This window comes from Platalea leucorodia, assembly GCF_965183815.1.
Source record: "Platalea leucorodia genome assembly, chromosome: 22".
Taxonomy (NCBI): Eukaryota; Metazoa; Chordata; class Aves; order Pelecaniformes; family Threskiornithidae; genus Platalea; species Platalea leucorodia.
In genome coordinates, this window is record NC_138844.1 from 7,543,543 (window position 1) to 7,566,308 (window position 22,766).

General features: G+C 46.5%; 1 protein-coding gene across 1 annotated transcript in view; it reads right to left on the bottom strand.

Annotated features, from left to right (window-relative positions):
• Nucleotides 1-947: 947 nt before the first annotated feature.
• Nucleotides 948-22,766, bottom strand: part of TANC2 (tetratricopeptide repeat, ankyrin repeat and coiled-coil containing 2) — a 215,101-nt gene continuing 193,282 nt past the window's right edge. The window contains exons 19-27 of the mRNA XM_082331638.1: nucleotides 22,405-22,498; nucleotides 16,831-16,964; nucleotides 16,227-16,350; nucleotides 11,773-11,948; nucleotides 11,354-11,486; nucleotides 9,767-9,858; nucleotides 8,164-8,310; nucleotides 5,984-6,084; nucleotides 948-3,927 (exon numbers count right to left, since the gene is read on the bottom strand). Of these exons, the coding sequence (XP_082187764.1) occupies nucleotides 1,968-3,927; nucleotides 5,984-6,084; nucleotides 8,164-8,310; nucleotides 9,767-9,858; nucleotides 11,354-11,486; nucleotides 11,773-11,948; nucleotides 16,227-16,350; nucleotides 16,831-16,964; nucleotides 22,405-22,498 (2,961 nt within the window). The 3' untranslated portion in view covers nucleotides 948-1,967. The remainder of the gene's footprint in view (nucleotides 3,928-5,983; nucleotides 6,085-8,163; nucleotides 8,311-9,766; nucleotides 9,859-11,353; nucleotides 11,487-11,772; nucleotides 11,949-16,226; nucleotides 16,351-16,830; nucleotides 16,965-22,404; nucleotides 22,499-22,766) is intronic.

Below are 22,766 nucleotides of genomic sequence, written 5' to 3' on the forward strand. Positions count from 1 at the left end.
GACCCCACAGAGGAATCCCCCCCAAACGCTCTCAATGTGTCTATGAGACACAAGCCTCCATTGTCCCAAGGTGTGCACATCCCAGTTTGCTCTGAGCAAATTAGGCAACGAAATAGCAACGAGATGTGCTGATCCACACACAGGAGAAAAAAAAAAAGCCCTATTGAAGCCAGGGTTTGCTAAAGAGTTTCGGGACAAGTCCTTAGCTGGTGTAAATGGATGTAGCTGCACTGATGTTGTGCTGGGGATATGCTCATTTAGACCAGCGGAGGTTGGACCCCATGATTTGGTTCAAGAAGTCTTGCCATCTATTCGCATAGCCCTTTGGAAACACTGAAAGGTATCGCTCCTCCTGCTCAGCATTGAAATCGCTCTTGAGAGTTGATATGAGTGAGGTTCAGCATGGGCAACAGGCACTAATTTTGCTTTAAAACAAGCTACAGGGTTATCGCTCTCCCCTCCGATCGTCCCACCCTTCGCCCTCAGTAACTGAAAAGGCAGATTACAAACCTACCAGTAATAAATGAATCTGTAAAGAAAGTCCCTCCACCCCCCAAAAAAATTTCAGAGAAAAATTGAAAAATTATTGAAAATCCTATATAAAAGGATTTTAGAACCGTCCCCTGCTTTTCACACTGTCTTGATGTGATTTGCATGATTAAAAAAAAAACAACCTAGAAAAAACACCCAAACCAAAAAACGTCCTGAAGTAGATTGCATAAATAAATTATAAATATCTCTCTTTTAACTACAGGTCCTTAAAAAGCACAACATGGTCTTTACCATTTACAGGTACAGAACACAACAATTGCTTTCCAAGATTTCAGAAACAGATCTTAGAGGAGCGCAGCCCTCGCTACAGCACTGGCTCCCCGGGCGGGAGTGAGCTGAAGGGGAGGAATGCCGCAGGGCTGGCTTTGCTGAAGGACCCCTCCTGTCTCGGGAACCATCGTGACACATCCTCATCATAAAAGAATTTAAAAAAAAAAAAAATTAAAAACGGCAATTTTCCTCCTTGAATACCATTTTCTAAGTCAGATTTTTTTTTTCCTTTGCAAGTAAAAAACCCCACCAAATGAAAGCCCCAACGTTAAACCGTCCTGGTGAAAACATGGTGTTGTGTGTGAGGTGCAGTCATCCGCTAACAGTGTGAAGAAGTTGTAATCCCAGTTCACGCACAACAGGTTTCTGGCCAATTCCTTTGACTGATTAAAATGCATATGAAGGGCCAACTTTAATCTCTCAATGCTTGTAAAATGCCCTAGAGCAAATCACTGTCGGGGCACCTGGCAGGTAGCTTGTGAACTAGCAAAGCATCGTGTGATCCCCACCCCTTCTGGCTGATGACGCGATTAAATAATGAAGGAATCCAATTCGGATTAAAACGCTATAAACCAGATGAAGCAGGATGGTTATTGTGCATAGCTACTTGGTATTAAAAACACATCGTGCCCTTGCTTCCTGTGGGTGATTTGCTCTTTGAGGGCAAAGAGCCAAACGACCCGGCTGGCATGGGGACCTGTGGATGCAGCCTTGGGAAAGGTTCCCGTGATCCCTGCTCTGCTCCCGCTAGGAATTCCCATCAGAACTGAGTAAGAGCTCATCGAGACAAAAGAAACCAATTTAAATTGAACACGATTGACTCTTGAAACAAGAGCTCGTTACCTCCCTCTGTGTACGGGATATTTCTGGACGACCCTGCACCACGTACTAAGATATCCTGGTTAGGAACTTAGCTGGAATTGGGCAAACGATACTGGCTCGGCGGATGTTGGCTTCACGGTCAGCTGGGGAACGAAAGGGCTGGAGCACGTGCATGGCTGTCTGACCACCACACAAAGTACCAGAGAAACTTGGTCATGTAGCTACCAAAGAGAAATAAAAATAATAATAATAATAATATGCATGGAAATCAAGCTTGGAAGTGTGTGCTGAAAACATGAGGGTCTTACTCCAACGAGCATCTTTTACACATTAGACTCCACAAATGGTCTCTTTGGTTTGATTGGGGATGTCTGCCCTTGCCTGGAGTCCCTGGAGAGCTGCCTGTACAGGTTGTCCTGGTAGGCCTGTGCCACAGGCAGTGTCCTTGCCACCTTGACGTCGGGATATGAGGAGGCTTGGGTGACTCTCTCCAGGAGGTCTCCCCGGGACCCATTGGCCAGCATCCCATGGGGGCTGTAATAGTCTTCCTCTAGCAAATGGCCATTCTGTGCATTGTTGGTTTTGTTATAAAAGGCAATGTTGCTGATTGAAGAAGGTGGGCTAAATGATTCTGGCTGGGGGAGATTGCCAGGAGATGTAGGACTAATGACAGTGTCCACTGATGACACAGCCCAGGTCCGGTTCTGCTGATGGAGATGGGGGTACTGCTGAGTCCGAGCGGTTTTATCTATGATTCCCATGAACGGCGTGGTCCGGGAACGGGCTGGCTCGCTAGGGTAACCCCCCTGTGTGGGAGAGACTGGAGAAAGTTCATCGCACGATCTGTCATAAGCTGGCTTGAGAGGAATCTCCATCTGCTGAATCGAAGCAGAAGGGCGGAAGTTGGGAGTCAGGTTGGAGGTGGAGGAGATGCTATTGCTGGAAGGAGAGAAGCGGAGGCCAACGCTCTGAGAGTGGAGCAGGGGCCTTGGAGTTGGCGGGTGAGGCTTTATTTCACTGGGATTAACTGTGATGGGCCTTCTTATGAGATGAGACACATCTGGAGAGCCCAGCTGGCTCGCGGGGAGGGAAGAACGTTCCAGGTCAAGCTTTGAGTGACACACTGGATAGTAGGAAGCAGACTGGCTTCGTCCGATCTGAGGTGTCTGGCTGTATCTCATACCACCCCTGTACGCCGAGGACGGTCTCTGCGGAAGGTCTTCTTTAGCCAGACCTCCATGCTGACATATTGCTCCCGCGCTGAGGCTTGCCTGAACATGCTGCATTGGTCTGCTGTCACCTACGATTCCACCGATGGAGCCCTGGTAGACCAACCTGCTCTGGCTAACCCCCATTTCCCCTGATGCCGACTGGTACTTGCTGGCCATCGAGTGGGCAACCTGGCTGTAAGCACCCGTTGGGATTACGGTACTTGAATGGACGGCTGAGCTGGGCTGGTTGCTCCTCACGATCTGTGCCTTGGCTGGCTGCAGCCTCAGCCCCTGCTGTGGCACGGCCACGGGGAGCTGGGGCATCTGGAAAGACCTCTGTGTCATCTTGGATAACGGAGACTTTGGTCTGCCGGGGAGCTGGCTGACTCCGCTAGGTTCCTGTTGATAACGAACCGGGGAACCAGACTGTGACCTATAAACACTCATGCTTTCTGCTGGGGGACTGGCGCGATACTGAGGACCTCTTCGAAGAGGAGAAGGTGGTGGGCTTTGATATTCCTTCCCTTGACTTCCAACAGGAGGTGGGCTGAAGCGGTAAGAGGAGCCCTGGTGAGCAGGGGACGTGTGTGGAGGACTGGGTCTGTAATGTGAGTTTTGGTGCGTCGGAGACAGAGCAGGAGATGTGGACTGGTACCCTTGCCTGGTTGGCGAACCCACAGAGCTACTGGACCTGAAATCAAAGACCTGATGAGAGCCAAGAGGTGAGCCAGAAATATAGGCCGAGTCCCTGTGAGCTGGGGACGGGGGTGGGCTCTGGATGATGGGCAGCCCTTGGTTTGGCCTGGACTCTGTCTGCAAGCCAATGGAAACGTTTTCTACATCCTGCTCGAGGTATTCCTCCTCAAAGATATCTTGCACAGAATACAGCTCTTCATGCTGGGCTTCAGGTTCAGGCTCCACTGGGAGCGGGGGCTGCTGCTGTTGCTGCTGCTGCTGCTGCTGCACCTGCCTGCACTCCTCTTCCACCCGCATCAGCAGCCGCTGGATCTCACGGTTGTTGGGACACAGCTTGATGGCCTCGTTCAGGTCCTCCAGGGCTGCTGAAAACTGCCTGCTTGACAAAGGGATAGAAATGAGAACTGAAATTACTCTGGATTTGAATGGAGCCATTCTCACAGGCTCCTGAGGGTTAAGTGGCTTGTCCATGTTACTGAGGGAGACGTCTGTGATTGCTATCACTCGCTGCGTCTCTCAAACTCTGCCTTATGTGCCTCCCTCGGATTTCTTTTATTCAAACTCATGGAAAACACTGCCAGCCATTCTGGAGAACAGGGTACACAGTCCTGAGACGGCAAAACCCAGACTAGCAAAAACGCCTGTCCTCTGCAGTGTGCGTTACAGGCTAATTACTCCTCACAGTAACACCACGAGCTTTGCCCCTGCGTTAGAAAAGGGGACACCAAAGCATCGATAACTAAGAGCCAAGCTCACCGCTGCTGTAAACAAGTGCAGCTTTGATGGAGTTGCAACCGCTTACGCCAGTGAAAATTTAACTTCTGCCTGATGCCAAGACCACATAGCGTCAGGGCTGGCTCCAGAGCTCAGGGACTCCCATGGGTCAGCGCTTTAGGCAAGGCTTGTCTCTCCAATTTTGCAATGGATTTCGCTAACTTCTTCAGAACAAAGGAACAGAGCAATGTTAGGGAGCCTGTGAGCCCCCCATGGAAGCCTTTGCAAGGGAAAGGCCAGCCTGTGAGGAGAAAAAGGGAGGTGGGGGTTTGAGGAAGGGGGTTGTCATTTACAGGGACACTGTTCGCTTTTAAGCAAAATGATGTTTGAACATGATTGTCATCTTGGGAGACGATCACAGAGAAAAACTCCCCAGCACCTCCCAACACCAGCCTAAGCTTTTGCACAAGCCATTCAAAACCAGGTGGAGGAAGGAAAAGCCTCCTGTTCCCCAGACGGTGCTGACCTCAGGGTGCTGCTAGGCACAAACTGGGAAATGGAGAAGAAAAGCCCAAGTGGTGATGGTTTCTGCTGGAGAGACCTGGGGAGAAAAGGGTGCTTGTATGTGGGGAGGCTGATACCATCTGGAAAGGAACCTGGTTCTTATGCTTCCTTACAGGTATTTTGGAAACAATGGAGAGGAAAACCATTGAAGGAAAGGCACTAGGTCAGTGTGGCTCAGCTAGGACGACTTCTCTGCAGAACAGAAGATCACGGCTTCACCTCCCACATCAAGACCCGGTGGACCAGGCAGTGCAGCATCAGCTGGGCCAGGAGCCCGGTTCCACACATCGCCTCCAGCATGGAAAGTCAAATGGTGGTGGTGTCTGCTGAGCTACGATGTTTGCACAGGAGGACTCGACATACCTCCAGCTACTGGTGATTCCCTGCACTGCCATGCAAGGCATTTTGGCTGCCGTTTAAAGCCGAGATGACAGTGCACCCAGCCTTTGAGCATATGACTCAAAAGCAAGCCCTCCTGCTCATTTAGGAATGGAATTGATTGGTTTTGAAATGAATCTAATCTCACATCTTTTAGTCTTCAGGGAGGTTAACAAGGGAATCCTCCAGGCTCCATCTGAGATGCAGAGAGATCCCAGTGCTGCAGCTCTCTAGAAGCTGGTTCCAGTGCTCTGAGCACAAGCTACGGCTGAAAGCTCACTGGCTGGCGCTTGCCTGCACAGTCACTGCACAGCTAATCAGCAGTTTCTGTCTTGCAAAAAGTGCTGCAGGACAGAGATTCACAGATTTTAAGGCCAGAAGAGATCACCAGCATGAATGAGTCTGCCCTCTTGCATAACACAGGCCACAGGGCTTCCATGACTCATATTTTGCTTCAAGTCCAAGTTGTGGTTGAACTAACGTGTATTTTTAAAAAGAATACCCAACTTTGGTGTAAAGGTTTCCAGTGTAGTAAGATGTTCAGACAAAGTTCAACTAAGATGAACCTCTCAAAACATTTGCACTCAGCTGTCTCCAGAAATTACCAGATGAGGGAGGGTGTTACTTTGGAGTTTGAGGTTTGCAATCTCATTAATGAATATTCCTCTGCCATTTCTTCCCATGGGGACACTGGTACGGTTTTGCATGGTAGATGCCTACATCAGTGTGGCCAGGCAAGAGACCAACCCCTCGCACTTTTCTCTCTTTCTCCTCACCTGCTGCTGCGTTTGGCCCTTGCTCTTGCATAGTAAGCTTCATAAGATTTCGGTTTCAGCTCCAGTGCTTTAGTAGCAAATTCCTCCGCCATTCCAAAATCCTGTCATTACAATAGGTGTGCAGATAAGTAATTGAATATAGAAATAAAAATATATACAGTTTGGGAAGACAACAAACTTAATATGGACATTTTTTTTTTGCATGTACCATGGAAAACTTGATGGTACTGGAATGTTTCACACGGATTCAACATCATTTACAGCCAGAGAGCTACAACAGCACGTCCAAAGACTCATAGCCCTCTCGTAACGCCAGATGCTGTCAGCACCCACAGAGGCCAGCATGCCACTGGCTCCGTTCTCATCAACTGCGTCCCCAACAGGTGCATGCAATCCCTCTCCAACAACCTACAGTCTTGAGGAAACATCTGGTCTTGCAGAGGCTGGAATGTAATCTCATGAAGGATTTTTTTTCCATAGATGAAAGCAATAGGAAACCTTTTCCATGCCCTCTGCTTCCCACTCTGCAACACCCTGACATACCTTGAAGGAGCTGAATAAAACCGCAAGTGAAGGAAGGGACTACGATACCTCAGTAGCTACAAGCAAGACAAGCCTGGCAAAGGTCTCCTACCAGTGCCACCCATTCCAGTGTTCCTTGTCTCTCCCCTACACCTCACTCAGGAGACTCATTTTAGAGTAGGGAGGGAGAGGGTGACAGCATGGAACGGAGACTGCTCTGGGTGCTTTTGAGTGGCAGTGCCATGAGACTATCAGCTATGGTTCAAACCCTGCTGGCTGTCCTCCCTTGCCTTGTCCTGAATGCTTCACATACTGCTAAGCTCAGCTGACCACTTGCAAGGGAGACCTCTTCCCAGTGGAGGGGCTTTCATTTTGCAACCAAACACAGCTTTGGATTGCTGACTTGGGCTATGACCCTGAGCATCTCTGGGAGAAAGCACCAAAGTACTCCTGATTTGTTCAGAAACTCAGTAAGCGAACTCCACCTTCTAGAAATGAAGTTTATGAGCACCTGATGGCCACCTGGACTGTACTGAGCAGCCATGTGCGAGTAAGGCCAGCTGGACCTTAGCAAAACCCAGAGTGAGGTTTAACCTCCCCTAAGGTGTCCACGCTAGAGCTTGCTATCTAGATGCCCTGCCTGGGGAAGCTCATACTTTTGTTTGTACCTTCAGTAGCAGTTACTGAAGAGATACTGTCTAATAGACTAAACTGGGAATGCAGTCAAGAGGTAGGTACCTTTTACGGTCTCATCTATGGATGCAAAAACTGCAGGAGCAATCACAATACCCTGAAATTTTCTATCACAAAACCTGGGATTCCCCAGTTAACAATAAACTGAAAATCTTGTCCTTAAAGTGCAGGCTTAGCTGCAAGTTGGCTTGTTTAAAGAGAAGGTTCACACTTTCTCTACAAACTGTGCTGTTTGTTCACCAGCATTAAGATTTTACTTCCATTGCTTTTCATCTGTCTCCCTCACAGCTTAAATAAATGAAGGTGTCACAAAAATCCCTTCCCTTCCAGTGTAATCTTCACTGGCTCATGGCCTCAGCGAAGATTTCACTTTTCAAGTCTATGGAGGCCTTAAGTTGTAGAGGTGAAAGCCTCTGCATGCAGAGCAAGGGGGAAGTGGCATTTGTCTGCTGGAAGAACACACTTGCTGCAGGAGCTGGTCGCTAGATGCTGCTAGATTGGAGTGGGGAGAGTGACAGGGATCTGGCAGTTCTGGGAGGAGAGGGAGTATGTGGGGGTGTTTCTGGATGAGTCACTGCCCTGGGGAAGTGCTAGCCCCCTAAAGCATATGCTCCTTCATTTAAAATTAATTAGTATTCAAAGGAGCATATCTCCTGGCTCCTCCCTCACTGCTGCCCTAGAAATCTGGAAAATGCCTCCACCCCCAATTCACATCATCATCAAAAGGGAGTAATAAAAAATTCAAAAAGCTATAAACATAGCAATGAATTTTTAATCATCAGAAATGCATACTAAATCATTACTTCTTTTGAATTATAAAATGTCAGTGCTCTGTGAAGGACAACCAGGTTACACAGAGGAGAGATCTCAGAGGTCAAAGCACAATTACAGGATGGACATGTCTCTGTGCACAGGCAGAAAGCTGGCAGCTTGCGCTTAAGGCCATGAAGAGCGGGGAGACTTACGTTCATTTTCCTTCGACATCGGGAGAGGTTGAGAAGGAGCGACACCTTCAGCTCACGGAAGGTTTTCAGGTCTTCTCCAAACCCTTCCCTGGGGAATTTTTTCAGAGCATACTGGTAGCGCTGGGCAGCCTCTTTCACTTTACCTTTCTAATAGAAGGAGAACATGACAAAACACATCCTTGGGTTGAGTTCACTTCACTGCAGAGAACTCACTCGCCAGCCCCATGAACATTTTGGGTGATGAAGGGAACATGACTTCACTATTTAGCTCTCTTCTAGAAAGGAAAGCCAGAACATTTGATCAAGGGAACATCTGATCTGGGAATGCAAATGCCTTATGCAAGTTGACTTCTCCCACTTCATACAGAGTTGTCACGCTACACTGGGAAACACAGCAGAAATTGTGTTATGTTAACTTGATACATCTCCATCTGGTTTCAGGATGGATGGTCTTTCGAGCTGGGTGATCAGTAACCCATTTCTGGAGAACACCCTACGCCCAAAGCTTAATAAGCACCAGGGAGGGTAAAGAATACAAAGTGTGGGACTTTGGGTGGAGTTTCTGGGACTCAGAGAAGCCTCTGCAATAGCAAAGATAAATGTTATGGCACCAATGTGGCTCTGAAGTTGGACAAATGGGTTGAGACTTATCTCCCCGGACTTTACATGTCTAAAAATTAGGTGTCTACATGTAAGCCGGTCAACTGGGTTCCTTTTATAGTTATTGGGACGCAACAGTCACCTTCAAAGGGTGACTCATCTTTGCTATTTTGGGCACCTATTTTTGGGATGGGATGATCTGCGCCCTGCAGGGGGGGAGCCATGGCAGCTAGGGTGAAAGAAAGAGGGCAAAATGGGATCTAGGACACATGCAATTCATGATGACCCAGACATAAATTTTGCAGCTACGAATAGTAAGCTTTGAAACCTTGTAGACTCAGGTTTCTCAGCCGCATCATGTATCTCTGGCAGATAACTCCAGTTACAATGCCAGCTTTGCATATTTTCTGCTTCACCCTTAGAGCCTAACAGTGAATCATTGTTGTACTTGCACATTTTGTGTGTGTGTGCAAATCTCCAGGTTTTAAAGATCAGCTTAAAATAAACAGAGCAAAAAAGACACTCTAACTGTAATGGTGGAACATCTCCCATGGGCTAAAGGACATGACAAAGCCATCTGTGTCCTGACAATCTGTTTTCATTGCAAAAAGTTTCTTCCATGAGTTTTTCTGGGATATACTATCTTGTTGCCTTGTTCCACAGCAGTGAGCCTGCCAGGTAATGACAACATTGCCAGATCTGATGCAATGACATCAGCACTCCGAATCTCTGTAAAACACTTGGGTTCTGGTGTTTTCAAAGAGGAAATGAAGTGCTGGCTCAAATCCAGAATGCAGAGAGACTTGGCTTTGCTTCAACTTCATTACAGATTTGGGCAATCAAAAACCCCTCCCCAGCCCCACTAGCCAAAACCAAACAGTCTGCAACACAAGGAATGCTGAGAGCAGTAGCTTTTACTTGCCACGGATTAAGGCAGCTGCATTGCTCAGTCAAAACCTCATACAAGGTTATGCTGCAATTTTTCCAAAAACACTCTTCTCACCTTATAAAACATGTCTCCCTCTTCCATCAGCTTGCTTAACAGGATGATCATGATGTCTGGTTTGGAGGTTGCCATCGCCCATGTTGCTGGACCTGTAGTGTACAGGATGCATGATGGGTAAAAAACTCATACAATGCAAGGGTGGTAGGAAGCTGGGTGGAAAAAATATCCTGGGGTGGGAATTTCTGCTGGAGAGAACAACTTGGCATAGTCAAAGGGCAGAGTGCTCCAAATGATTGAGATGACAATTCCTCTTGCACTTAAATTAAGGTCATCCACATTGCAATGGTTTTCCTTTGCAGTCATTAAGGCTAATCCTAATCACCACCACCACCACGATGGTCTGGGAAATGATGGGAGCCATTTCCACAAGAGGGCAGTGCTGATTGTGGAACCAGCTGGGGTGGGGGAAACAAAACATATTTAAAAGGAAAAATCAGAGTGGTTACATAAAAGCATTTCTAAATTAAAATCTCTGGAAGTGTACTACGAAATCTGCAGTTCGACTGTCGATAGGCATTTTGCGTTTAAGTGGATTGTGATTTCCATCTTCACAAGATGTGAAATACTAGAGTAGAAAATCCATTAAGGTGGAAAATATGACAAAGGAAAGGTCATGTCTAAGTGCTGCTGGTGCTGAAGCCGTCCGTTGGGCTGGGGACACGCTGGTTCTGCGCAGGGCTCCGCCTGCGCAGAACCAGTTGTCATCTCAAGGACTAATACTGGGAGGGAAGGGGTGGCAAAAATTTGGGGACAACTCATTAGTGTGGGTGAAGAATAAGTCAACAATATTCTATAAGTAGATTCAGTACATTTTGGGGGAAGGAGGTTAGTTTTTGAGTTCAAGTTATTCTCTGCAACAGTCATTAAAAAAATTATTTGAAGGTGAGGTAAATTAAAATATTAGAGGTGTTGGGGACGCATGCAGGCTAAATCAAACAGGAGAAAGCAAGGCTGACAAAGCTATCAGATCGAAGCTGATGCTGACAGCAATGAGATATACCTCGTGGGCGACTCGGTAACGTCTGACAACCTTCAAAGAAAGGAGAAAACAAAAAGTTGTAGGAGAGAGGGGGGAAAAAAATGGATGAAGGTGAAAAAAAAAAAAGAAAGGAAAAAAGCAGCTGTGAGAGGCAGGCAGCAAAGAAGCCAATGCACCAGCAAAATCCCCTTTCACAGGAAAACGTAACGTGAGCAGCTGTGTGGCGCAGTGCAGGTAACACTAAGATCTGAAAGCATACACAGAGCAAGTGAATGCAGCAGCTCACAGCAATGCATGGACATAGTATGTTTGTCGACTCAGACTAGTAAAGATAGAAAAAGCATTACCAGAGGAAAGACCTTGCCAAAGAAACAGTTGTTTATTGATTAACTTTGCTAAGTAATATGACAACAAAAAAAAAATATTCCCTGTTTTAATAAAGAGAACAAGGCAGTCATGACTCACTGTCTGCTTTCGCAGTACGAAGCAGCAGCTGGGGCTGAGGCTGCCTCTCTGTTACGCTTGTTTTTTCTAGGAAGCCAGCCCCACCGCTCAGAGTCCTGCCTGAGCACAGAGATGACAGTGGATTGTCCCCTTGTCCCTACCTATCTTTGCTCCTTTCTTCAGGAGAGTGACGACGACCGAGGTGTTGCGGCACCCCACTGCCCTGTCGAGGGGGCGCATCCCGCTGTAGTCAACGTGCTCAATCATGGCCCCATGGTCCACCAGGAACTGAACCTGCAACGAGAAGCCCAACAGTCAGTTCTGCTCCTGGGCAAGACCTTTGTATGCTGCTGGTGATGTATAACCAGCCAAAGTTTGCTCTGCTCCACTGCCTGAGCTAAAATCACCTCTACAGGGTCTGAGGGTTCACCAGTCTCATGCGTCGTCCTCTATGAAAGCGCTTGCATGTATGGAGGGCCAGGACACTATATGCTTATTGCTACACCAAGCTGAACTGTACTATTTTGAGGGTTTTATGCTAACTGTCCTTTTTGTTCTGCACCTCTTACTGGCCACTTACCACCTCTGCATCGCCGTAAAAAGCTGCCAGGTCCAGCGGAGTGCGTCCGTTTTTATCCGCGTGGTCGGTGGCAGCCCCGTTCTCCACCAGGGAACGCACCACAGAGAGATGTCCCTTCAGACAAGCCCAGCTGAGGGCTGTCAAGCCCTCCTTGTCCATTAGAGAAATGGAGGCACCTGAAAGAACAAGCATCAGTTCACTTAAGAGCTCTCTGTTGTTGAGCACTATGATACAACAAACCATCCGCTTAGTGATGACAGCTTTTAGAGAGCTATGTACATAATTATTAATTACTTTATTAACATTTCTCCCACCGCAGATCCCACCCTCCATGGCAACTTCAAATGCACTGACAGGAACTGTGGCAAATGAGTTTATTCACACCAAGCTGCAAACTTTTTCACACCTAGCTCTGTAGGCTTTTCTGGCAAACATCATCTAAGCAGCAGGGTGGATTTGACATCCCTCATCTGAGACATCAATCTTTCTTTTTAACTGTGTTGGTTTTTTTTTTGTTTGGTTGTGTGGGTTTTTTTTTGTTTTTTTTTTTTTTTGTTTTTTTAATCAAAACCCATTCCAGCCTGTGGGAGTCAGAGATGAAGACCATTTTGCTGTTTCAGCAGGTCATGGTGTACCAAGGGGAACTAAGTCAATTCAGCTCAGTTCTTCCAAAAAAGCACATATTTTCCCCTCTTCACTCCCCTCCCCTTTACCCAAATTGACACAATTTCCAGCAGTATTTCTCTCTGAACTTTACCCAATATAAATACAACGTTGTGGGATGAACTACTGCCAACTGCAAGCCAAGGAGAGAGGCACTTGACATTTTCTTGGATGAAGAAATCACGCTGCCATACCAACGGGTCAGTATTGCTTCATACAGCATATGGATACGCATATGAGATCTCAACAGCAGCATTAACTGAACACTCCTTTTCATGGCATGAAGACAACTCCTGTTGCCATGGCACAGGCAGGGCTCCGGATCTCAAGCGTGCAGAAGAGATTTGTATCAGCTCTGCTCCTCCGAGGAACTGCAGCTACCTGAGGGATGCTCCTGCCAGCAGGCTGGGATGAATTGCTGCTGCGGTATTTTTCTCCTGTAGGTAAACTCTAAACTGCCCAGCATGAGATCTTCACTGGCTCCAGAAAGCTCAGGAAGTGGGGGAGTAATGTGAGTTTCCTGAACCTTCCCATTCATCCCAGCTGACATATCCCCTGGTTAGCACACATCGCCCAGATGACAGCAAACTGATAGGTCTTTCATCTTCCACAGCTTTTTGTTTGTGGAGGAGCACAACACATGAACATTTGCTTGGGCTATGTTCAGAAACCTCCACCCAGAGCTCTCAGCAGAGCTGCAGCATCCTGCTCGCTGCATGCCTCCGAACTGCAGCACGGGTGCCATCAAGGAAGGTGGCAAACAGCGCCTGGGGCAATCTGGTGTGCCAAGGAGGGACACTGGCTGCAAGGCAGCTCAAAAGTACAAGCTAAGGGATGACAACATAAACTCCCAACATCTTGCCAGCCTTCTCTCACGTTGCCCACACTGCACCCAGGAACCCTTCTGAAGCTCTGCGAAAGCCCTCCAGATGATCCTCAACTGACCCAAGGCCAACCTGTGCTCAGCAAAGCAGGATAAAGCCTCATTTCATTCTTTCTTATTTGTACCAGCTACTTTCTTGGAATCCAACTGTCAAAGTCTTCTCTTGTGTTTTCCCTCTGACTCTTCTGGAGCAGGTGAGAGAGCTCCTGCAATAAGAGGGAAGGCTGGAAAGCCACATTATTGCTCAACCTTCCCACTCTTTTCCCAGTCCACTGGAAGAGACGCACCATACCATGGTGAGATGCACAGACTTCAGGGTATCACTGCAGCAATGCAAGCTGAAGGTCTAAGTGAGCGGACAATGCACACTGCTTCAGAAATGTCAAAATGCTGCTCTGAGGCAGGCTGGGCACGACCTCTGCAGAAGCGCCGAGCTCCCGATGCAGCCATGGCTCCCAGCAGAACCTCTGCTTGACTCTGAAGGCATCCTGCGCTCCTTCGGGGATCTCTGACCTACTTAGCATTAAGGCAGACATGAAACAAACCGATGGTTTTGAGGGCAAGTGGCTTAAGGTGACCTCACGGGACCAATCACTGCTGCAGTGGGGAAGATTTTGTCTGGGTAAACCCAGCTTGCTTCTGAGATGGGCTGGGCTGCTCCTTCCCTAAACAAATACTGGCTAAATGCAAGATTTTATGATTTAATATGTTGAGCCGGGTAGAGAAAAAAGGACACTGTTGGAGCATCCAAAAGAAGAAGGCAGTGGCCAGGACGGTCGGATCCTTCCTGTACAGAGGATGGATCTGAAGATGTTGTGTGCAGGCAGGGTTATCCCCCGCAGGGACAAGGCTCGGCGTTGTGTGTCAGAGGCACAAGACAGTGAGGAGCAGAACCCACATGTACCATGTACCCCAAGGTAGCAAAACCATCAAGGGACTGATCGGAATCAAGCTCTCTCCAAACAGAATGAGCATCAAGAATTCTTTTGCTTTGTGTGACACAGATCCGTATAAATATCAGCTTTAGCAGAGCTGCTACCAGGAAAGTTTAATTCACCGTTCACAAGTCCATTATTTCTGGGTGTTAAGCGAGAGCAGTAGGTAACTCTAAAAATTTGGATTTCAAATTGATTGATGACTGCAACTCTGGTAATAAAGAGTGTTTACAAATGCTGACTGTGTTAATCAAGTACAGTCAAATGAGATTTGCTTTGCAACACACTAATTAATGCTTATGGCTTATGATTCACACACTTTGATTTTAATGAAACATTGAACAGGACTGTCAAAGCCACTTTAATTAAAATACACCGTATATCACTGTACTCTGCCCAGGCTTGAGCTAACTTTTCAGGACCATGTGTTATAGCACATTTAGTGGAGTTTATTTAGCTATTTAGAAGAATAGACCTTTTACAGTAAAAAACATTTTCGTATTTTTGACTTCTTGGGCTCTGAGTGTCCAAGGAGCCAGGGAAACATTATGCTCATTTGCTGGCGATCCCATAGCCAGGATCAGATTATCTGGTATTTTCATCATCCACTGAACCAGTCTTAAGCAACAGGCTCAGTTCTCAAGTCTGGCAAAAAAAAAAAAAAATCACTTATTTTAAGCCTTTTACACAGATACAGTCAAGCTGCAAAAGGGGCCACAGTACAACTCAAACATGTGGAGAGTGTTAATTTGTAATTTTTAAGAAAACAGAACATCAGAAAAGAATTAATTTAATTAATTCATAAGAAACTCATGCCTCAAACTGATCTCTGTCACATCCCTATGCAGGTTACAGCACCAAACAGCAAGGATCCCACTGGCCTGTGGCTCAGGACAGACAGACAGGCAATGAGAAACTTGTTCTTAGAAGCCTGGCAATTTTACAGTGAAAAAAATGTTCTTACAACTACTACGTAAAATATTCAAGTGTCTCACATTTTGGCTAAGAGGTCAGACACAGCCACTTACGATATGAAGAAAATATCCCTTCCCAAAGAGGGATCTTACCTGAAATAAAAATATCAAAGAAAAATACAAGAATTAAATGCTATTTGTAGCCAAAAAAAAAAGGAAAATTACCCAAACAAACAAGAAAACCATTGGCTATTTGTCAAAAAAAAAAAAAAAAAAATTCTGTAAGGAACTACAGAAATAAGAAATAATCATGTTCACACAGGTTGCAGGCAGCGTGTTGTTCTGACTCACCTCAAACATGTACAGCAGAAATGAGTAAAACTGAAACATATTCCTGTTGACTAAGTAACTCCTAGTGAAGGAGAGTTATTACATACTGAAAGTACTGAGCAAAATGAATCTGTGAGTGTAAAGCTGAAGAGCAGACTATCTTCAGAACAATTCTGTTTTATTTTCAACAAATACACCAAATCCTTGCCTGTGCCGGGGCCTTACCCTCCTGCTGATGCTGGTGTCACAAACGTGGGCAACAAAACTAGCACTAAAAATGGAAGCGTTAAAACGTGTCCCAAACTCTGGCCCTGTGGTTGAGTCTTGCCTGTCTGTTCCATGGCGATGTTGATGGTTTAATCACATCGCTTGTTGATTTTTTTGTCTAAGCGGAAAGCTCCAAGTGTGGTTCAAGGACATATTCTTAACTCAGTGCTCAAAGCACCTGTGATACATTATTTTATTTTCTAACTCAAATGTGCGGTTTTGAGGCTGTGAGCACCAAACACAGAGAACAAAATGGATAGCCAAGATGTAGCCAATGCTACAACTATTCTAGTCTTGTTCTCCAATAAGCTGGATACGGTGCTGAGAACCTCTCCCACCGCCTGATCCAGCAGTGGGATTACAACCCCCTCCCCAACATTACAAACTCCTGCTGTGCAGGAGACAGTGTGGTGGGACTCGCCGTGGCCAGTCTCCAACACACTTCCACACACGTGCTCTAACCTTGTGCAAGCAGAAACTCCACTGTGCCCAGATGTCCCTCAGATGCAGCCATCATCAGCGGCGTCCGCCCCTGCTTGTCTGCCATGTTCACATCAGCGCCGTGTGTGAGTAAGAGATCTACAATCTGCAACACACAAAGCGAGAACACACAGTTTTAAGTAGAGACCCAGCTGGGAACACACGTCGTACACAGACACCCAGCTGGGAAGAAACCAGAGCCAAGGAAGAGCAGAGCGGACCCCATGTCTTGAAACCTCAAGACATGTCTTGAAACACCCAAGGCATGGTGCCCTCTGGGATTACTGCTGCAAGACTAGGCCACAGGAGATGCAACAGAGGTATAAGGACAGGAAAAATGACCTTTTAAGTCAAGAGCATCCCATTTGCTTCCCAAATGGTGAGATAACACAGTACTTAAGCAAAATCTGTCTGTAGCCAGCAAGAGCTCGGGGGGTTTGAAGCATCAGTATCACCCCTTCTTCTCAATCCGATCATTCCCCAAAGGAGTTGGGGTTTGTATTCTCCACCCCTATTTCAGCAAGATGGAAGGGATTACCTGACTCTACATTTCAGGCCATCCCGGCGGCATAAGGAACCTGCTCACCTGCCAGTGGCCCTGCCTCACGGCGCTGAAGAGTGGAACGACGCCGCGGCGGTTGGGCTGTGCCACCGCGGCGCCTTGCTCGAGGAGGAGCCGGCAAACCTCCAGCTTCCCGCGCCCAGCCGCTGCCGTCAGAGCTGGAGGAGAGAGAAAAGCAGTGAAGGGAAAGAGCCACGCTCTCTGTGGAGTTTTTTCCTATCCGGAGATAGGTCTTTCTGCTGGATACCAAAGTGACGGTGCCTGAAATGCCAAACATATCTCACAACAGGCAAAATGAACAAAGAAAATGGATTGGATCAGTACAGCTCTAGCTCATACTTGTTATTTTAGTTTACTTCAAAGGTCAGCTCTTCCATGAAAAGATCTCATAATGCTATGGAAAGAGGCATGACCAGAAGAAGACTGGAAGATTGGGACAATCAGCTTTTATTATTTTCCACAAGTCACAGTGAAACTGGATAAGAACTGCAATAAGCATAAAATGATCTACGGGCATGTGTGACTGAGGTTTAAGGCATTGCTGCAAAGAAACGTAGAGCCTCGTCACATGAAACCTTCACCATTTCCCCCTGTGCCTCCTGCAGATTTCCCTACTGCAAAAGCCATAGGCTGCAAGACTGAGTGTGTCTTAGTAGGGGCCCAATGAGGAAACACAGGTCTTTAGGTACCTGCTGTCTTGACAAGACCTTCTGCAACCTGTCCTTGACTCATTCCACCATGACTACAGGAGAGCAAGTGAGGGATCAAGCTGGAGGCACTGACACATCACTGCCAGCCACTGGATGTCAGTAAGATTTGTGGCTTTTCTCTGTCCGAACAAGCACAGGGCAGCATAATTCAGATGGAGGACTTTTATTTTTAATAACCCACTTTAGCCTGTAGCTCTTTGAAACCAGGGTAACAACTGGAAAGCAAAAATGGCATGAATAAGTTCACCCGTTCTCCAAGAAAAACACTAATTCTGGGCTTTGTTTCTGGCCAGGACTGATCCTACCAGCAAGGGCCTTGCGCAAAATCAAAATTATCTCTCATTTCCAGTATTACAGATGCTCACAGTATTACAGGTGGGTATAAGTAACACCTGACAGCTCTTTCCCTGACAAAATGTGCTCTGTTAACTCAGAAAGCATGGTTGGCTTCGAAAAGACACATTTAAGCTGAAAATAGTTCCAAGTGCAGGACCTGCCTTTGACTCGTCTTTGGTATTAATTTTAGACTTTTTGGTTCCTCCCTCCTCTCCCTAACTTTCTGTGCACTTCAGCACAGCTCCTCTGGCTCGATGCTCTGCTGCTTCTAGAAGGAGTCTGAGCAGAAGGTGGGAGTCTATTTCTAACTGACGTAGCTTGTTTTTTCTTTGAAGTACATTTCTGTGGGATGGCTGATTACGAGGTGTTGATGGGTTTCCAACTGCAACACTGTTAATGTTGGGAGATTTAATTAATTCTCTATTCTGTTCCACATTATGGTTGAGTTTTCTTCTCTTGGGGTTGAGAGACACCAAGAGTTAAAAGAAAAATCATCTCACTGCCACAAGCAGAACATACTGCAAAATCTATAATCAGATCCATGTGGGTTTTAAACGTAAGCTACAAATATAGAAGGAAGACTGTGCGTAACGTGCACGGCAGAGGGATCGGTATGCAGGGCTTTTGGGTTCTATTTCTAAACCTGCCTGCACTTGAAATGTTGCAGGTTAATTTGAGGTATTTCACATCAAAATGACTTATGTTTGCAACAATGAAAATACTGTAAATGACCTAAGTGTTTGGTGTTCACCATGAAATGTTCTTTGGACAAGCCTTTCCTGAAACAGCATGATTTGATCCATGGCCATACCCTTCTCCACTCTGCCTTGCAATCCACTCTACCCGGACTGACATGTTTTTTTGCTACTCTGTTCCTCAGGGTCAAAGCAACTGGTGTGGGTATGTAGCTCCAGCTTGTCCTTTGCAGCTCCAACTCCAGGGAAGCTCAAAAGCTTCTATGCTACTGAGCAGTCAGACCTTGCTGCTTCAGGAAGGTTCCACACTGCTGACCTGGATTTGCTGCCTGCTGCTGAGAGAAACCTATCCAAGCTCATTTTGTATAATGCACAGATATCTAAGCATCTGTCCTCAGAAACGGAGAAACTCTCCAAGGGGTGAAAGGAGCTCAGTCCAGCCGAACCCTAGGAGACCAACTCACTAACTTCATCAGTACCTGTGCTTTGAACAGAAGGCTGGACTAGATAACCCCCTGTGGTCCCTCCAACTGCAATGAGCCGGACAGTCTGCTGCTGCTCTGGATACAGGTGCCTCACCCCTGGATCTTCAGCCTTCTAACCAAAGCGGCTTTTGACATCCCCAAGCTCCAGCTCCACTGCTGGTCACCTCAAGCCCAGAGCACTATCCTGTGGTTGGTGTCCAACTGTCCAAGCCCAGAAGCTCAATTAAACTACTTCAGGAAAAGTTCTAGAAGTACCTGCTTATTTAAGCCTTTTAGCGCTCCTTAGATGGACTCATCAATCTGTGTCTCACATCACCAATGTGCCTCACAACAGCCATTAGTCTCCAAAAAAACCCACAACACGAGGTAAGGCTGTGCCTGTGTGTTGAAAGGAGATTGGCAAAGCCAAGGAAAGGTGATGAGGGGAAATGAGAAAAATGGAAATGGTTTTGTTTGAAGTTTTACTGTCTGCCAGAGAGCTCCTGTGGCCCAGCATGAATAAGGCTAGTCCACCAAGCCCAGCCAAGGAGCAGTGACCCGGATCCTGGGCTGGAAAACAGGAACATTCATTTTGCAGCTTTGCCATGAGGACGTAGTGGCAGAACAACTCACCGTGCAATAATGAAGTCTTGGCATAAATGCCATAAAACAGTTGTATTTCTCAAAACATGGCTCAAACAAAACCTGAGACGCATTTCAAGTGTGGATGTGCCCCCCCCTCGCCCCATCAGCGAGCAACATCAGACAATCCACAGTCTCCAACACCAGGGATCTGCAACAGCACATTCTGCCTCTGCTCTTGTGCAGAGCATGTCTGTTTTCTTAGAGAAAACACAACTTTATCTGGAGAAGGAATCATTAAATTTCTCCTGTACGGCATGTGTATCTGTTTCACAGCCTGGCAGCAAGAGAAATGCAGTTTCATGGAGTCGTTCTTTGCACCTACAACTCTGATGGAGTTATTACAAGTGACTCAGATACTTTTGTGCTGGGTTTTGATATTAGTCTTGTCCCAGGGGGAAATATTCCATCTGGAGTTGGCTATAGTGTGCTGTCAGCAATTCCTAAACTTATGATATAACTTGGCACTGCCATTTGGATGATATCAGGCTGATATCACTAAGCCAGGCAGTCAGCTCTGCTCTGCGGAAGATTACACACACAAGCAACAAGTATCAAAAAACAGACATGACATGATTCAGATTTTTAGAGCAGATTGCTATTTTTAGGTGGAAACTAGCATTTCTCTTCAAATTTATCTAAACTTGCTATTTACTTTTGGGAAAATAATAATAATAAAACAATGTGAAAGGGAGTCTTGAGATCCATATAAACTTGTCCTGCCTGTGACACGACAAAAGACTGCTGACTTCAGTGGTTGGCTCGTTTTTGCTCATTATCCCATCTTACCTACCACCAATTTTAATGGGATAAATGGGTATTCCTTTGAGATGGCTCCTCAATTTGTGTGCGATTTGTGAACCACAAACCCACATTCCCAACTATCCCAGTTACTCAGAAACCCCTCTCAGACAGAGAAACTCCCAGATGTCTGTGTGAGTCCAGCTTTTGGCATTGCTGGGGGGAGAGGTATGGGAAGGGGGACCAGAGATGGAAAAGGCTTCTGCTGAAGAGTCCTCGAGGCAACTGGCAGGCTGGGAACGGAAGAGGAACGAGAAGAGCTGGATGTTGTCAGGGAGAAGAGTGCAGCGCTCAGCTTTCAGACCGGAGAGCATGGCTGAGCAGGAGAGAGCAGGACGGTGCGACCTGCAAAGGCAGAGCTCCAGGGACGGGCAGGGCTAGACACCAGTTCAGCAAATGCCTATGGCTTTATACCAGGCTTTGCCAGATTCGTCCAGACAACCCAAGACTATCTTAACTCAAGGAGCTTATCTGTAGTGTCTGATGCTGCTCATGAGGTTACTGCAGCGGCTATTGCAGGGAAACACCTTAGTGGCTTTTGATCAAACTCTGAAGGCATCTGGATCACCATCCTATTTACAAGATAGTCCTCAGGACCCAAACACCAGAGAACATTTTGGATGAGCTGTCTCTGGCCTGGTCACCATTTCAAACTGTGAACTCATCGGTAGCAAAGCCGCTGCCCTATTACCAACGCTCAGTCATTTCATTTGGCTAACTCCATACCCAATTTCTTTTTTCTCCCATGACACCCTAGGGGCACTTTTAAATTGCTTATTTGTATATGTAGTCCTTATTTCCGCTAATAATGGCACAATGCCCTTGTTACTCAGTTATGTCCCTGTGGGTGCAGGAGCTGACTCCTTTCCTAATGCCCTGTGAGTGGCCCAGAGCAGCCTGGCCACTTGCCAGGCTCCTTGCTGGGACAACTCATCCCTCTATCTCTGTCCTTTAAAGCTGAGGGGCAATACTTTCTGATAGACTCCATTCATTACAAGGCTCTAATAGGACAACATTTTCAAAGGTACGGTGTACAAAACAGCTCAAAATATAACCCTGCTTCCCCTTCCGCCCCCTTCGAACCAGAAACAACCCGACCAAAGACCAAGCTACACTCCAGCCACTGTCTGTACCCTCGGATCGTGTCATTTTTAAACAAAGCTGACAGAATCAAAACCAGTGCTCCGTTAGCCAGACAGAAACATTACCTTGGTGTATTAACTTGACAGGAACATTATCAGTGATGCAAGCAGATGAGTGAGCTGAGTACAAAAGACAGCGGATAGTATTTATGAGGTCATTGGAGTTAAAAGCTAACAAGTCGAAGTTTGAATATCTTAAGAAATGGGGATGATAGTGCAATTCACCTGTGTGAAGTGGAAAGGGTGAATGATTGCTTTTGTTTTGGTAGAAGTTAGGAAAGTAGGGCTTCTGTGTTATACCCATCAATACAAAAATACAGTATTGCACAAAAGGACGTTTAATTACCAGGTGTTAAATAATGAGACGTTTTCAGAAAATCAACGAATAATTTAACAGTCATGGTGCTGCACATAAGAGGGAAGGGGTGAGAGAAACAGGGAGATGCTTCTGATAAATATGCCAAATACCAGGAGAGAAAGAGTAGAATTTTGTGTCTGTCTCACTTAACATGAGATGTTTCAGAGAAATTAGTGGCCTGGTTGTCAGAGATGCTGCATGCCTGCATGCTCCTGAAAAGTGCCAGGATCAGCAGAAGCTTAGGATTTTCAAAAGCGAAAGTCTGTTTGACTTAAGCTGAGTGCAAGCTCCACCCTGGCACCTGTAAATCACCTGAAATCAAATCAGAGGAACTGACCCTTCTCCCTTCATCAAAACAATGCCAGGGATCCGGGATGCATCAGGTGACCGAGAGCCCAAAAATACAAACACAAACACGCAAGAAGCAGCTACAGCATCTACAGAAATCACCTGTCTCTCCCCAAAGGCTGTCAAAGCTGTTGATTTGTGCTCGCTCCACCTCCTCTTCATCTTTTTCTGGAAGATCGAGCAGGTAGGAGACAATCTAAAACAAAACGACATGTCAGCTCACGAACCTGGATGCATTATATATAAACTGCTGACATCTTAACATGAGCTGCTCTGAATACACAGAGGAAAAGGAACAGTCTCTGCCTGGCACCCTGAGCTCAAGTAAATATTCTTCCAGAGATCAATCACTGAACCTGCTGCCCTGTGCAAGCAAAAAACCCACCCAAGTGTCTTGATGCGACTGCACGTTGACGAGCCTTTGTAGGGTCAGTTCCTTATAACTGTGTCTGTCCTGCTAGAGA